The 14,179-nt window shown below is 34.8% G+C and overlaps 1 protein-coding gene across 1 annotated transcript in view; it reads right to left on the bottom strand.

The window, feature by feature from the left end:
* Positions 1-2,934: 2,934 nt before the first annotated feature.
* Positions 2,935-14,179, bottom strand: part of BCHE (butyrylcholinesterase) — a 75,841-nt gene continuing 64,596 nt past the window's right edge. Inside the window, exon 4 of the mRNA XM_040248216.1 lies at positions 2,935-3,540. Coding sequence (XP_040104150.1) covers positions 3,416-3,540 — 125 coding nt within the window. The 3' untranslated portion in view covers positions 2,935-3,415. The remainder of the gene's footprint in view (positions 3,541-14,179) is intronic.

Below are 14,179 nucleotides of genomic sequence, written 5' to 3' on the forward strand. Positions count from 1 at the left end.
CTTCAGGTGGCCAAAGGATATGAGTTTCAGCCTCAGCATCAGTCCTTCCAATGAACACCCAGGACTGATCTCCTTTAGGATGGGCTGGTTGGATCTCCTTGCAGTTCAAGGGACTCTCAAGAGTCTTCTCCAACACCATAGTTCAAAAGCATCAATTCTTCGGCAATCAGCTTTCTTCAGTCCAACTCTCACATCCATACATGACCACTGGAAAAACCATAGCCTTGACTAGATGGACTTTTTTTTTTTTTTAGATGGACTTTTGTTGACAAAGTAATGTCTCTGCTTTTTAATATCCTGTCTATGTTGGTCATAACTTTTCTTCCAAGGAGTAAGCGTCTTTTAATTTCATGGCTGCAATCACCATCTGCAGTGATTTTAGAGCCCAGAAAAATAAAGTCAGCCACTGTTTACACTGTTTCCCCATCTATTTCCCATGAAGTGATGGGACCAGATACCATGATCTTAGTTTTCTGAATGTTGAGCTTTAAGCCAACTTTTTCACTCTCCTCTTTCACTTTCATCAACAGGCTCTTTAGTTCCTCTTCACTTTCTGCCATAAGGGTGGTGTCATCTGCATATCTGAGGTTATTGATATTTCTCCCAGCAATCTTGATTCCAGCTTGTGCTTCCTCCAGCCCAACGTTTCTCATGATATACTCTGCATATAAATTAAATAAGCAGGGTGACAATATACAGCCTTGACGTACTCCTTTTCCTATTTGGAACCTGTCTGTTGTTCCATGTCCAGTTCTAACTGATGCTTCTTGACCTGCATACATAGGATAGTTTATTTGGATAAAGTCAGTGAAGGGTCTCCTCCTACACACACCTCCCTCAATCTTTTTCTTCTACTTTTGTCATGTTTCTTCCTGGGTATCAGAGGACTCACAATGTAATTTTCCTGCTACACAATGGAACTAAGCTTAGCTGTATCTCATCCTCCCATCCATTCACTCAGTCAGCAAGCATCCACCCAATGTAATGGTACTTGGCAAACAGTTCCCAGCTGGGAATCTAGAGATGGATCTGATAATATCAAGGCACTGGTAGTTAATTGCCATAGAAACTTGGATTTTTTCACCTTTCAGGGTAACCATAAAGAATTAAACTAGGCTAAGAAAATGGGTAATGTCTGGAAAATAAACCAGTCTTTTGTGGGCGGAGTTTTATGTGGTGTGTGCATGCATGGTTATTTGTGTTAACATTCACTTCTCAAATCATTCTTTCACTCCTGCTGCTTTATTATCTCATCAGTTGGTGACTCTAATGATGAGATTTTGCATCAGGTAAAAGACAGAGCAAGGCAAACTAAACTCATGGATAAAAGCTTCTGAATAAGTCAAGTGATATTCTAGGTAAAATTCAAGAATCAAGCAGTTGGTTGTCCAAGGTAAGACAAAGTGGACCATGGTATCTTTTCTTGACTGAGACAAGTCATATAAGAAATTACAGGTATTCTACAAATATCAGTTATGTTTTATTCATTGTTACTCTCATCAAGAGAACATTATTACTCTCCTCACTGCTGTTGAACAGGCATCATTTAGTTATTTCATAAATAAGAGGGTTCTACAACAAAATGACACTCAACTGATTCAGAAAAACATAATAGATCCTAGGAGAATGGCACCTGAAACCAAGATGATGGTCATATAATGGAAAACCAGGATACTTGGCTATCTTATGTGTGGCTTTTTTATTCATCTCAAGATGAGGGAAGGAATGTAAAATAAAACGTCCATTTATAGCACCACTGAAACGAATTAACTTGGCATGTATAACAACTCTTTTTGATCAGCTGAAGTTGATAAAATACCATGATCTTTGAGTGACACACTGAGTGAGGACTGCAGATCTATATTTATTGGATCTAACTATATACTTATGACCAATGAATAATGAGATTTGCTTCTGCTGACAGTCTACAGACTGATAGACTCACTTTATACTGAGTACTAGTTTTCGGTTCTTAATTAGCATAATCAACGATACTGCCCTGGGCTTCCCTGATAGTTCAGTGGTAAAGAATCCACCTGCCAATGCAGGAGATACGGGCCTGATCCAGGAATAACTCACATGCCTAAGAGCAACTAAGCCTGTGTACCACGACTACTGAGCCTGTGCTCCAGAGCCTGGGAACCACAACCACTGAGCCCATGTGCCACAACTACGGAAGTGCATGTGCCCTAGAGCCTCTGTTCCACAGGAGAAGCCATGACAATGAGAGGCCTGTGCACTGCAAAGAAGGGTAGCCCCCATATGCCATAACTAGAGGAAAGCCTGCACAGCAACGAAGACCCAGCACAGCTTGGAAAACAAATAAAATTGTAAAGAAAAAAAGAAAAAAGAGATAATGGCCACTTAAGATGAGGAAAACAACAAAACAAAACAAAAACAGTGCTGCTCTTTCCTGGGATTTAAAATCCCCTGACATCTTCCCTTTAATGAAAGACAATGAATTTATTCATGAGATGTGTTCCCTTATCATGAAAGTCAGTAAGTGCAAATTTGTAATTTTTTAAATTAGTAAAACAATATAATTTACCTGAAATATATAATCACTTCTTTTTTGAAACTGAACAATTTCTTTACTAAAATCCTGATATATCTGGGTCCAGTCAAGGGATATTTCCAATAGTACATAATTTTTGAATTACAGGAGTTTACATGTGGACATGTTTGGGAGAGTTGAGGAGTGAGGATGTGAGAAAGAAAAAAGTTGAAAGAACAGGAGTATAATTTGACGACTATAAACATATACATCTTTAAAAAATTCAAAATATATGTAATTATATTTTTTTACATTTTGTCTTTTGGTTGTGACATTTGGTTTCTATCATTAGGTGATTCCAACTGACCAAGCCTCTTATTTTAAGATTCTCTTAAATAAATTCTCTTGCCTTCATATAAAAGAAAAACCAAAGAAGCCAATTACTTTGTTTGTTTTAATATACCTTATTAATATTAAATGCATAAATTAGTTAAAAGGAAATAATATTGTAAATCACAGTATGTAATGTTTCAAGACCTCCCACCCATTTTTTAAAAATATCTTTTATCAGTGGTAATAAAAATAAATTGGAGATAGGAAACAGAACTCAGATACATTTTAGGGAAATAATTTCTTAAAGTTATTCAGGAAAGAAAGAGTTTGAAGCTGCAAATTGTTTTAATATGCATATAATTAATTGTCATACTTTATAATGTGAACTTTAATTAAACTTGTTCTAACCATTTGGGTTTTGAAATGCTAGGTACAATACTAAGTGAAAGAAAAGAGGAATCGATTTTATCCTTTTGACATTTTTGCTTTATACATAATAGCTTTCTTACCAGGAGTGTAAGAGAGCCAATGATAGTTTTGCCTTGATCTACAGGAAAACGAACGTTCTATAAAAGGTAAATCTATTAATTAGAGACCTGCACAGCTTTCTTTCTTGCTAGTGTAGTCGTTAAATTGATTTTTCCAATCCATCATGTAATTGTTCCAGCGATGGAATCCTGCTTTCCATTCTCGTTCTACTTCATCAATATTTCCTGTAAAACATGGAGTGAGTTGTGTTAATCTACATTTCAATTTCTGTTTATGTTAATTAAAGAATAATTTTGATTGCAGATACTATTTTCTCCTAGCACACTGCACAGTGATCTTTTAATTTATTATTTATTATCAACTTCCTTCACTACATGAAAAAACTGTAATACAATTTTAAATATATTATATGAAAATGAAAATAATATATACTTACAAGATGTATTCAACATAAAATGCAACACACATGAGTTTGTATATTATGTCAAATTATATTACATATTTTTTCTTTAGTTTCTGAGAAGATACATAAATATTATTTTCTAGACTCCCCTAAGCATAGCAAAAATCTTATTTAATGCATCTATTTTACATATATAATTATATAGCAGATTCTTATTTTTGATGAAAATATTTATATATAAATACTTATTATTAATGCTTTAGGAGAACTTTGTAGTCGGCATTCTACATAGATTTTACATTCTTTCTGTATCAATATATTTTAATTACACACAAAGCCTGATCATTGAAAAGAGTTTATTAAAAATAGTGTAATATGGAAGTTTATTTACTGCTTTGAAAATTAGAAAGATGACCAAGAAAATCTCTGTTTTCCAGCAGTCTGCAAAGTGTATGTATTTGTCAGGGGAGAGGAGTGTTTCTACCAGAAATAATATGAGACAATGAACCAAAAAGGAATTATGTAATACAAAAAACTTGAAATCTTGATTTATTTGAAAAGTATATTAAAGAATAAAGATTGTAAACAATATAAGCTCTTAAATTACAAGCTTTTAAAATCAAGTATTTAAGTTCCTAATATAAATAGATGTAATAAAGCCAAAAGATGGTTTATTCAAATCTATGGGTATTTAATATATTTGTAGTACTCTCATGTTTTAAGTTTTTAGGAGGTTTTGTCAGGAGAGAGCACTGGTGGTCATAGCAAACAACCTCTTCCAATAACACAAGAGAACATTCTACAAATGGACATCACCAGACAGTCAATACCAAAATCAGATTGATTATTTTCTTTGTAGCCATAAATGGAGAAGCTCCATATAATCTGCAAAAACAAGACTGTGAGCTGACTGGGGCTTAGACCATGAACTCCTTATTACCAAATTAAGACTTAAATTGAAGAAAGTAGGGGAAACCACTAAGCCATTCAAGTATGACTTAAATCAAATACCTTATGATTATACAGTGGAAGTGACAAAAAGATCCAAGGGATTAGATCTGATAGACAGAATGCCTGAAAAACTATGGACAGAGGTTCATGACTTTGTATAGGAGGCAGTGATCAAGACCATCTCCAAGAAAAAAAAATGCAAAAGGCAAAATATTTGTCTGAGGAGGGCTTACCAATAGGTGAGAAAAGAAGAGAAGTGAAAAGCAAAAGAGAAAAGGAAAGGTATACCCATTTGAATGCAGAGTTCCAAAGAATAGCAAGGAGAGACAAGAAAGCCTTCTTCAGTGATCAATGCAAAGAAATAGAGGAAAACAAAAGAATGAGAAAGACTAGAAATCTTTTCAAGAAAATTTGAGATACCAATAGAACATTTCATGAGAAGATAGGCACATAAAAAAGACAGAAATGATATGGACCTAACAGAAGCAGAACGTATTAAGAAAGGGTGGCAAGAATACACAGAACTATATAAAAAATATCTTCATGACCCAGATAACCACGATGGTGTGATCACTCACCTAGAGCCAGACATCCTGGAATGTGAAGTCAATTGGGCTTTAGGAAGCATCATTACAAGCAAAGCTAGTGAAGGTGATGGAATCCCAGTTGAGCTATTTCAAATCCTAAAAGATGATGCTATGAAATGGTTGCACTAAATATGTTAGCAAACTGGAAAGCTCAACAGTAGTCACAAGACTAGAAAAGGTCAGGTTTCATTCCAATCCCAAAGAAAGGCAATGCCAAAGACTGTTCAAACTATCGCACAATTGCACTCTTCTCACAGGCTAGCAAAGTAATGCTAAAAATTCTCCAAGTCAAGCTTCAACTGTATGTGAACTGTGATATTCCAGATGTTCAAGCTGGATTTAGAAAAGGCAGAGGAACCAATATCAAATTGCCCACATCTGTTGGATCATTGAAAAAACAAGACAGTTCCAGAAAAACATCAACTTCTGCTTTATTGACTATACTAAAGCCTTTGACTGTGTAGATCACAACAACCTGTGGAAAATTCTTAAAGAGATGGGAATACCAGACCACCTGATTTGCCTCCTGAGAAATCTGTATGCAAATCAAGAGGCAACAGTTAGGACTGGACATAGAACAACAGACTGGTTCCAAATAGGGAAAGGAGTACGTCAAGACTGAATATTGTCACCCTGCTTATTTAACTTATATGCATATCATGAGAAATGCTGGGCTGGATGAAGCACTAACTGGAATCAAGACTACCAGGAGAAATATCAATAACCTCAGATATGCAGATGACACTACCCTTATAGCAGAAAGTGAAAAGTGACTAAAGAGCCTCTTGATGAAAGTGAAAGAGGGGAATAAAGAAGTTGGCTTAAAACTCAACATTCAAAAAACTAAGATCATGGCATCTGGATCTATGGCAAACAGATGGAGAAACAATGCAAACAGTTACAGACTTTATTTTCTTGGGCTCCAAAATCACTGCAGATGGTGACTGTAGCCATGAAAGGAAAAGATGCTTACTCCTTAGAAAAAAAGCTGTGACCAACCCAGACAGCATATTAAAAACAGAAAACATTATTGTGCTGTCATAAGTCCATCCAGTCAAAGCTATGGTTTTCCAGTAGTCATGTATGGATGTGAGAACTGGACTATACAGAAAGCTGAGTGTAAAAGAATTGATGCTTTTGAACTGTGGTGTTTGAGAAGACCCTTGAGAGTCCCTTGAACTGCAAAGATATCCAACCAGTCCATCCTAAAGGAAATCAGTCCTGAATGTTCATTGAAAGGACTGATGCTGAATCTGAAACTCCAATACTTTGGGCACCTGAAACAAAGAACTGACTCATTGGAAAAGACACTGATACTTGGAAAGACTGAAGGCAGGAGGAGAAGGGGATGACAGAGGATGAGATGGTTGGATGGCATCACCGACTCGATGGACATGAGTTTGAGCAAGCTCTAGCGGTTGGTGATGGACAGAGAAACCTGGCGTACTGCAGTCCATGGGGTCACAAAGAGTCGGACATGACTGAGCAACTGAACTGAACTGAATAAAGCTAGAAGATGGTTTATTTAATTCTATAGGTATTTTATATATTTGTAGTTCTGTCACTTTTTAAGTCTTTAGGATGATGAGCTACAGTCATTAAATTAAAAACAAAATTTTAAGTTATTTCACCTATTGTGAAAATAAAAACTGACAATTTTTATTATATATTTTTCAGATAGGAATTTTTGAAATTAATTATAACTTTGTAAGGTGTTAATTAGGAGAAGAATGTTCATGTGATCTCATACTACATTATAATGTATACATAAAAACGTCTTCATATTATTAACAATGGAGCACATTCAGTGATTTGTTTTTTTGTTAAATGAAAATCAAAATATTTAATGCCATTAAGAGATCCCCTGTAATTTAAGATATATTTAGGTTTGAAATGTTCACAGTGCTTGGACATTGGACAAATATTTGTGAGTTTATATTTGAGTTTATAGGACAAAAATGTCCTATTTTATGTAAAATGCCTTTGAAAAGGTCAATGACTATAATTTTTTTGTGAATAAAAGAACTTTTCTAAAGAATCAAAAAACAGTAAATGTGGAAGAAAGATATTAAATATCCTACCAAATGATTCACTCTTCTGTTCTTTTTTATGATAATTAAATGCTGTTTTAAAATTATTTACACAAAATAAGGTTAGAAACAACAAAACTTTTCCTATAACAAATAAATGACTGGTTTAGAAATGACAAAACTTTTGGTATAACAAATAAATGACTGGTAATTTAGCATTTAGATGATGAATTTTAATGTTTATAGAAAAGGTCTTATATCTGATTTTCTTCATGGAATTATATAAAATCCATTGATTCATATAAATATAAATTTATTTCTTCTTGTGTCATAATCAAATATCTATACAATTTACTTACTAAAAGTTTACTTTCTAATGTCAAAATGCTCTATAAATCTGATTACATTTTCCCTTTAGAATTACTGAATATTGATTGAGACAACACAGTACAAAACATTTAATTATTTTCTAACAGAATTTAAAGGAACTGAACACACTCTAATGAAAAGACAATAAAAAAAAAAAAACAACCTTAGTCTTATGTCATAAATCGTAATGAAAATTAGAACTTCTTTCTCCTCTCCTCCTTCTTTTTCCTCCCAAACTGGAATGTTTGTACTTAAGTGGCTATAGATTTATCATCATCATTGTGATGTAGTTCTATCTGTTTTGCAGTTAACAGGGTACTGCACTGTGAAATAACAAAAAGAACATCAATATAGGCTTTGGAGTGACATGTGTTGAAATTCCAACTTGACCAATTATGATATTAGTATAAAATAAATTAACTTTTCAAATTAATTTTCCAACTGTAAATGGAGTTGGTAATCCCTATTTTGCAGTGTTGCCATGAGGGATAATTGAGATGGTGTGTACATTTTGAAATTAAACTATACACATCTTTGCGGAGCTCTGGAAATGAACTTACTGCCTTTGTTACAAAAATTCATTCCTAACTTTCTCTTTATTGAATCAGTGTAGAACTAGATTAATACCAGTAATTTTAAAACACACTTATACAACTTTTTCAGGATTTTTATGATCTTTGTTTTGCCCACATTGTGTTTCATTTGGGAGAAAGTCAGCAGTCTTCCCTACAGAAAGAAGGATAATAATTAAACTATTTTTTTGTCTTGTCAGTTAAAGAAGGGTGAACTAAGTCTAACTAGCCAAGTCTGAGGAGTTAGGACAGAACATAAGAGAAGTTACTGTTATTATTAACCCAGATGAAGGTAGAAGACATTAATTATATTGATACTGAATGATACTGAACATTAAAATAAAAAATAACATATTTCCTGTGCTTTAAGAGATCATAAAAATATCTTCTGTTCCCTTTACTTGCTTATCTTCCAGTTTTTCAATCAGTTATTAAAATTGCAAAGGAATTCATAATTCTTTATGGAGTAAATCATAAACTTACTAATTTCCCTGTTATAATTTGAGGTGTATATTGAGATAGAGTGAACTAAGATAAACTCGTGAGGAAGATCTACTGGAGAAGGGATAGGTACCCACTCTGGTATTCTTGGACATCCCTGGTGGCTCAGCTGGTAAAGAATTTATCTGCAGTGGGGGAGACCAGGGTTCAATCCGTGGGTTGGAAAAGCTATTCTGGCCTGGAGAATTCCATGTAGATTGTACAGTCTATGGAGTCACTAAGTGTCAGACACATTGAGCAATTTTCAGTTTCATGATGACTCAGGCTGGGTTTTGTGAAGACTTCTTATGCTATTACAGTGAAATAAATAGAATAGTTACTTTGATCATCAAATAACTCAAAGTCTTAAGAGGAGACTCTACACATGGACATCACCAGATGGTCAACACTGAAATCAGATTGATTATATTCTTTGCAGCCAAAGATGGAGAAGCTCTATACAGTCAGCAAAAACAAGACCAGGAGTTGACTGTGGCTTGGATCATGAACTCCTTATTGCCATATTCAAGACTGAAATTGAAGAAAGTGGAGAAACCCACTAGATCATTCAGGTATGACATAAATCAAATCCCTTATGATTATACAGTGGAAGTGAGAAATAGATTTAAGGGTCTAGATCTGAGAGACAGAGTGTCTGATGAACTGTGGATGGAGGTATGTGACATTATACAGGAGACAGAAATCAAAACCATCCTTAAGAAAAAGAAATGCAAAAAAAGCAAAATGGCTATCTGAGCCATTTTGAGGAGGCCTTACAAATAGCTGTAAAAAGAAAAGTCATGAAAAGCAAAGGAGAAAAGGAAAGATATACCCATCTGAATGCAGAGTTCCAAAGAATAGCAAGGAGAGATAAGAAAGACTTCCTCAGCAAACAATGCAAAGAAATAGAGGAAAACAATAGAATGGGAAAGACTAGAGATCTCTTCAAGAAAATTAGAGATACCAAGGGAACATTTCATGCAAAGATGGGCTCAATAAAGGACAGAAATTGTAGAGACCTAACAGAAGCAGAAGATATTAAGAAGAGGTGGCAAGAATACACAGAGAACTGTACAAAAAAGATCTTCACGACCCGGATAATCATTATGGTGTGATCACTCATCTAGAACCAGACATCCTAGAATGTGAAGTCAAGTGGGCCTTAGAAAGCATCACTATGAACAAAGCTAGTGGAGGTGATGGAATTACAGTTGAGCTATTTCAAATCCTGGAAGATGTTGCTGTGAAAGTGCAGGACTCAATATGCCAGCAAATTTGGAAAACTCAGCAGTGGCCACAGGACTGGAAAAGGGCAGTTTTCATTCCAATCCCAAAGAAAAGCAATGCCAAAGAATGCTCAAACTACCGCACAATTGCACTCATCTCACATGCTAGTAAAGTAAAAATTCTTTGCTCAAAATTCTCCAAGCCAGGCTTCAGCAATACGTGAACTGTGAACTTCCAGACATTCAAGCTGGTTTTAGATAAGGCAGAGAAACCAGAGATTAAATTGCCAACATCCGCTGAATCATCGAAAAAGCAAGAGAGTTCCAGAAAAACATCTTTTTTCTGCTTTATTGACTATGCCAAAGCCTTTTGACTGTGTGGATCACAGTAAACTGTGGAAAATTCTGAAAGAGATGGGAATACCAGACCACCTGACCTGCCACTTGAGAAACCTGCATGCAGGTCAGGAAGCAACAGTTAGAACTGGACATGAAACAACAGACTAGTTCCAATTAGGAAAAGGAGTATGTCAAGGCTGTATATTGTCACCCTGCTTATTTAACTTATATGCAGAGTACATCATGAGAAATGCTGGGCTGGAGGAAGCACATGCTGGAATCAAGATTGCCGGGGGAAATATCAATAACCTCAGATATGCAGATGACACCACCCTTATGGCAGAAAGTGAAGAAGAACTAAAGAGCCTGTTGATGAAAGTGAAAGAGGAGAGTGAAAAAGTTGGCTTAAAGCTCAACATTCAGAAAACGAAGATCATGGCATCTGGTCCCATCACTTCATGGGAAATAGATGGGGAAACAGTGGAAACCAGTGTCAGACTTTATTTTTCTGGGCTCCAAAATCACTGCAGATGGTGATTGCAGCCATGAAATTAAAAGACACTTGCTCCTTGGAAGGAAAGTTAGGACCAACCTAGACAGCATATTAAAAAGCAGAGGCGTTGCTTTGCCAGTAAAGGTGCATTTAGTCAAGGCTATGGTTTTTCCAGTGGTCATGTATGGATGTGAGAGTTGGACTGTGAAGAAAGCTGATTGCCGAAGAATTGATGCTTTTGAACTGTGGTGTTGGAGAAGACTCTTGAGAGTCCCTTGGACTGCAAGGAGATCCAACCAGTCCATCCTAAAGGAGATCAGTCCTGGGTGTTCATTGAAAGGACTGATGCTGAGGCTGAAACTCCAATCCTTTGGCCACCTGATGTGAAGAGTTGACTCATGGAAAAAGACCCTGATGCTGGGAAAGATTGAGGGCAGGAGGAGACGGGGATGATAGAAGATGAGCTGATTGGATGGCATCACCAACTTGATGGACGTGGGTTTGGTTAGACTCTGGGAGTTGGTGATGGACAGGGAGGCCTGGCGTGATGCGGTTCATGGGGCCACAAAGAGTTGGACACAACTGAGAGACTGAACTGAACTGAACTTGCTTTGTTTTGCTTTTAACAAGGCATGGAAAAGTCAAATATGAAAAATTGCTTGATATTTTTCCTTCAAACTACCTTTTCACTGTACCATTTTTGTTTGCATTCTTGCTAACTAATTAGCCAGTAGCAGAATATGAGATTCCAGTGTGACCAATCAGAATTTTTTTAGTTGTATCAAGCAATATTTCATGATTTATTCAAAGGCAAAAGGAGGAATAAATGAATCTGATATTTTTTTTTTAATCTGAGAAGATGCGAAGGTCAATTTTTTCCCTATGTATGAATTTATTTCCTCAATTTTAATGAAAAATATTGATATTTCATCAACATTGAATGGGTCATTTCTCTACTTCCATTTCTTGTGATTATGATATGTTGTAGTTATATTCTTAGCAAAAAAAAACTGAATTTGTTAACAGTTGAAACAAATAGTGTATTTTATTTCTTGCAGGTACTTGCAATAAGAGCATACGTGTGTGGTGAAATATAGTCTGAAGTTAAGTGTTAGAATTTGTGTGTTGAACATATCTTAAGGATCGTTTTTTGAGCATATTTACTACTCAGATGTAAATACCTGCTCAGAAGGTACTTATGCTTATTGTACTTCCATTGTGAGTGAAATAAACATTTCTTCTCTTAAGAAGTCCTGTTCAGTATTTATTTTTTTGAAATTTTCCCTTGCTTGTGAAGTTTACTTGCTTTTAAAAACCAAAAGGAGTATTTCCATAAAATCTTCAGCCCAGGTCATCTGAAGAACCCAATTTTCAGAATACTGAAGAGTAAAATGTTTGAAGTTTTATGAATTGAAAAATATAAAGTATAACAAGAACATATCTTCTTAATATTTAAATCCCTCTACATTATTTGCTTATAAAACCCAAAGACATGACATTTCAAACTAATTATGTTTATTTAAGTGTAAATATTATTATTACTAACGATTACATTGTTGACATTATAACAATTATGTCATACATTTACTTTAAAATTTATTAAATATATTTCATAAAACTACTTTTGGGTGATTATATGAAAAAATAGTGATAAATATAAAATATGTTTTCAAGACACATTGGAAGTATCCCAGAGTGAGATATGTATTTCCATACAGCTCAGTGTTCTTTACATTAGGAAGTTGTTCAGCCCTCTGTAGGAAAGAGCAGCATTTAGCCAAAAACATAGGAATTGGTTTATTCAACTGCTTTATAGAAGTTGGGTATTTAGAGATAGAGATTTTGAAGTACATCTTCAAAGTTTGCTGATATTAAAATTTTAATTTATCCACAAATACACTACAGTAGGGGTTTCCCAGGTGGCACTAGTGGCAAAGAGCCCACTAGCCAACAGAGGCTGGAGATTTAAGAGACACAGGTCTGATACGCAGGTTGGGAAGATCCCCTGAAGGAGGACATGGCAACCCACTCCAGTATTCTTGCCTGGAGAATCCCATGGACAGAGGAGCTTGGAAGGCTACAGTCCATAGGGTTGCAAAGAGTTGGACACAACTGAAACGACTTAGCACACACTCACGCACACTGCAATAGACCACATGTGCTTGAACCTGAATGACTAAGTTGATTTTATAATAAATTAGTCATTAAAAAATTTCCCTTACTCTCAGCTTATTTTGCTTCAAATTATGATCCTACCATTTCAAAATACTGATATTTTAAGTAAATATTGAGAATATATAATCTGTGATATGTTAAATGGTACCTCTTCTAGTCTCCCGGCAGATTATGCATGTTACCTCATTGCTATTCACACCCAAAAGACACAAGGGCAGCACTGTAGCTCTGCCAAGGGAATCTCTGCTGTATATTGTGTCACAGAACATTTGGGAGTACACAGAGCACTGGTCTATAAGTGGTGCTTCCCAAACAGGTGGAGTCTGTAATTATAATTTTGGTGAGTAATGTCTGAGAAAATAAAAAAGCATATTAAACAATCAAATACAACTCTGAAATGTCCTTATTTGCCAGAAACTAACCATTAACCTCTCTATAGAAGAAACTAAAACAACTACTATATAGTGATGTCTAAAATGTAGTTTGAAAATTGTGGAATATTATGAGAAACAGAAGGGTAAATTCTACAGGAACTGGTTAGCAGTGTGTCCAGTGGTTGAAAGTAAATTACTTTTATTTGAAAAATATAGAAAATAGATTTGAGGAGCCACATCAGTTATAAAGAACTGGGCATTAAAAACACAAAACAAACAAACAAACAAAAAACGGCAATGAATTGTATATGTATGTTTTTTCTCGGAGAATATGCAATCACTCAAGTTGATTGCTTGAGCTTAGTTAAATATTTTACTGGTGAATTTTGAAATAATATGATGATCTGAACCATTTTCCTAATATTTCCTTATATAAATCTAAGTAATCACTTTCTGAAGCATAGCTAACTAAATTACTACTTGTTTATTATGTTATATAATGTATGTCTCTGGTCTTAAATATTTCCAAGCTCAGAATATTTAGAAATATTTGGATAAAGTTTTTAAATATATAAATGCTAGAGATTTTCCCCCCTTAAAAATCAGTCAATGTATCACTAAATTTGTTTTTGCCTCTTTTGGATTATCAATTGTATTTAGTTTTACATCAGTTCAATTTTTCAGTTTTATAAGTTGTTTATTTTATATATTTACTTTTTTCAATTTCTATGAAATAATTCCACAAAAATTTGCGGAATAACAAGATCACCCTTAGTTAGGTTTCATTTTCTTCTAGAGAAAATGTCTGGTTTTACTTTGTTTAAATAATGTACACAGTGGAATCAATTAATGTAAAGTTGCAGA

The sequence above is a fragment of the Oryx dammah genome, unplaced genomic scaffold, assembly GCF_014754425.2.
Source record: "Oryx dammah isolate SB20612 unplaced genomic scaffold, SCBI_Odam_1.1 HiC_scaffold_2, whole genome shotgun sequence".
Taxonomy (NCBI): domain Eukaryota; kingdom Metazoa; phylum Chordata; class Mammalia; order Artiodactyla; family Bovidae; genus Oryx; species Oryx dammah.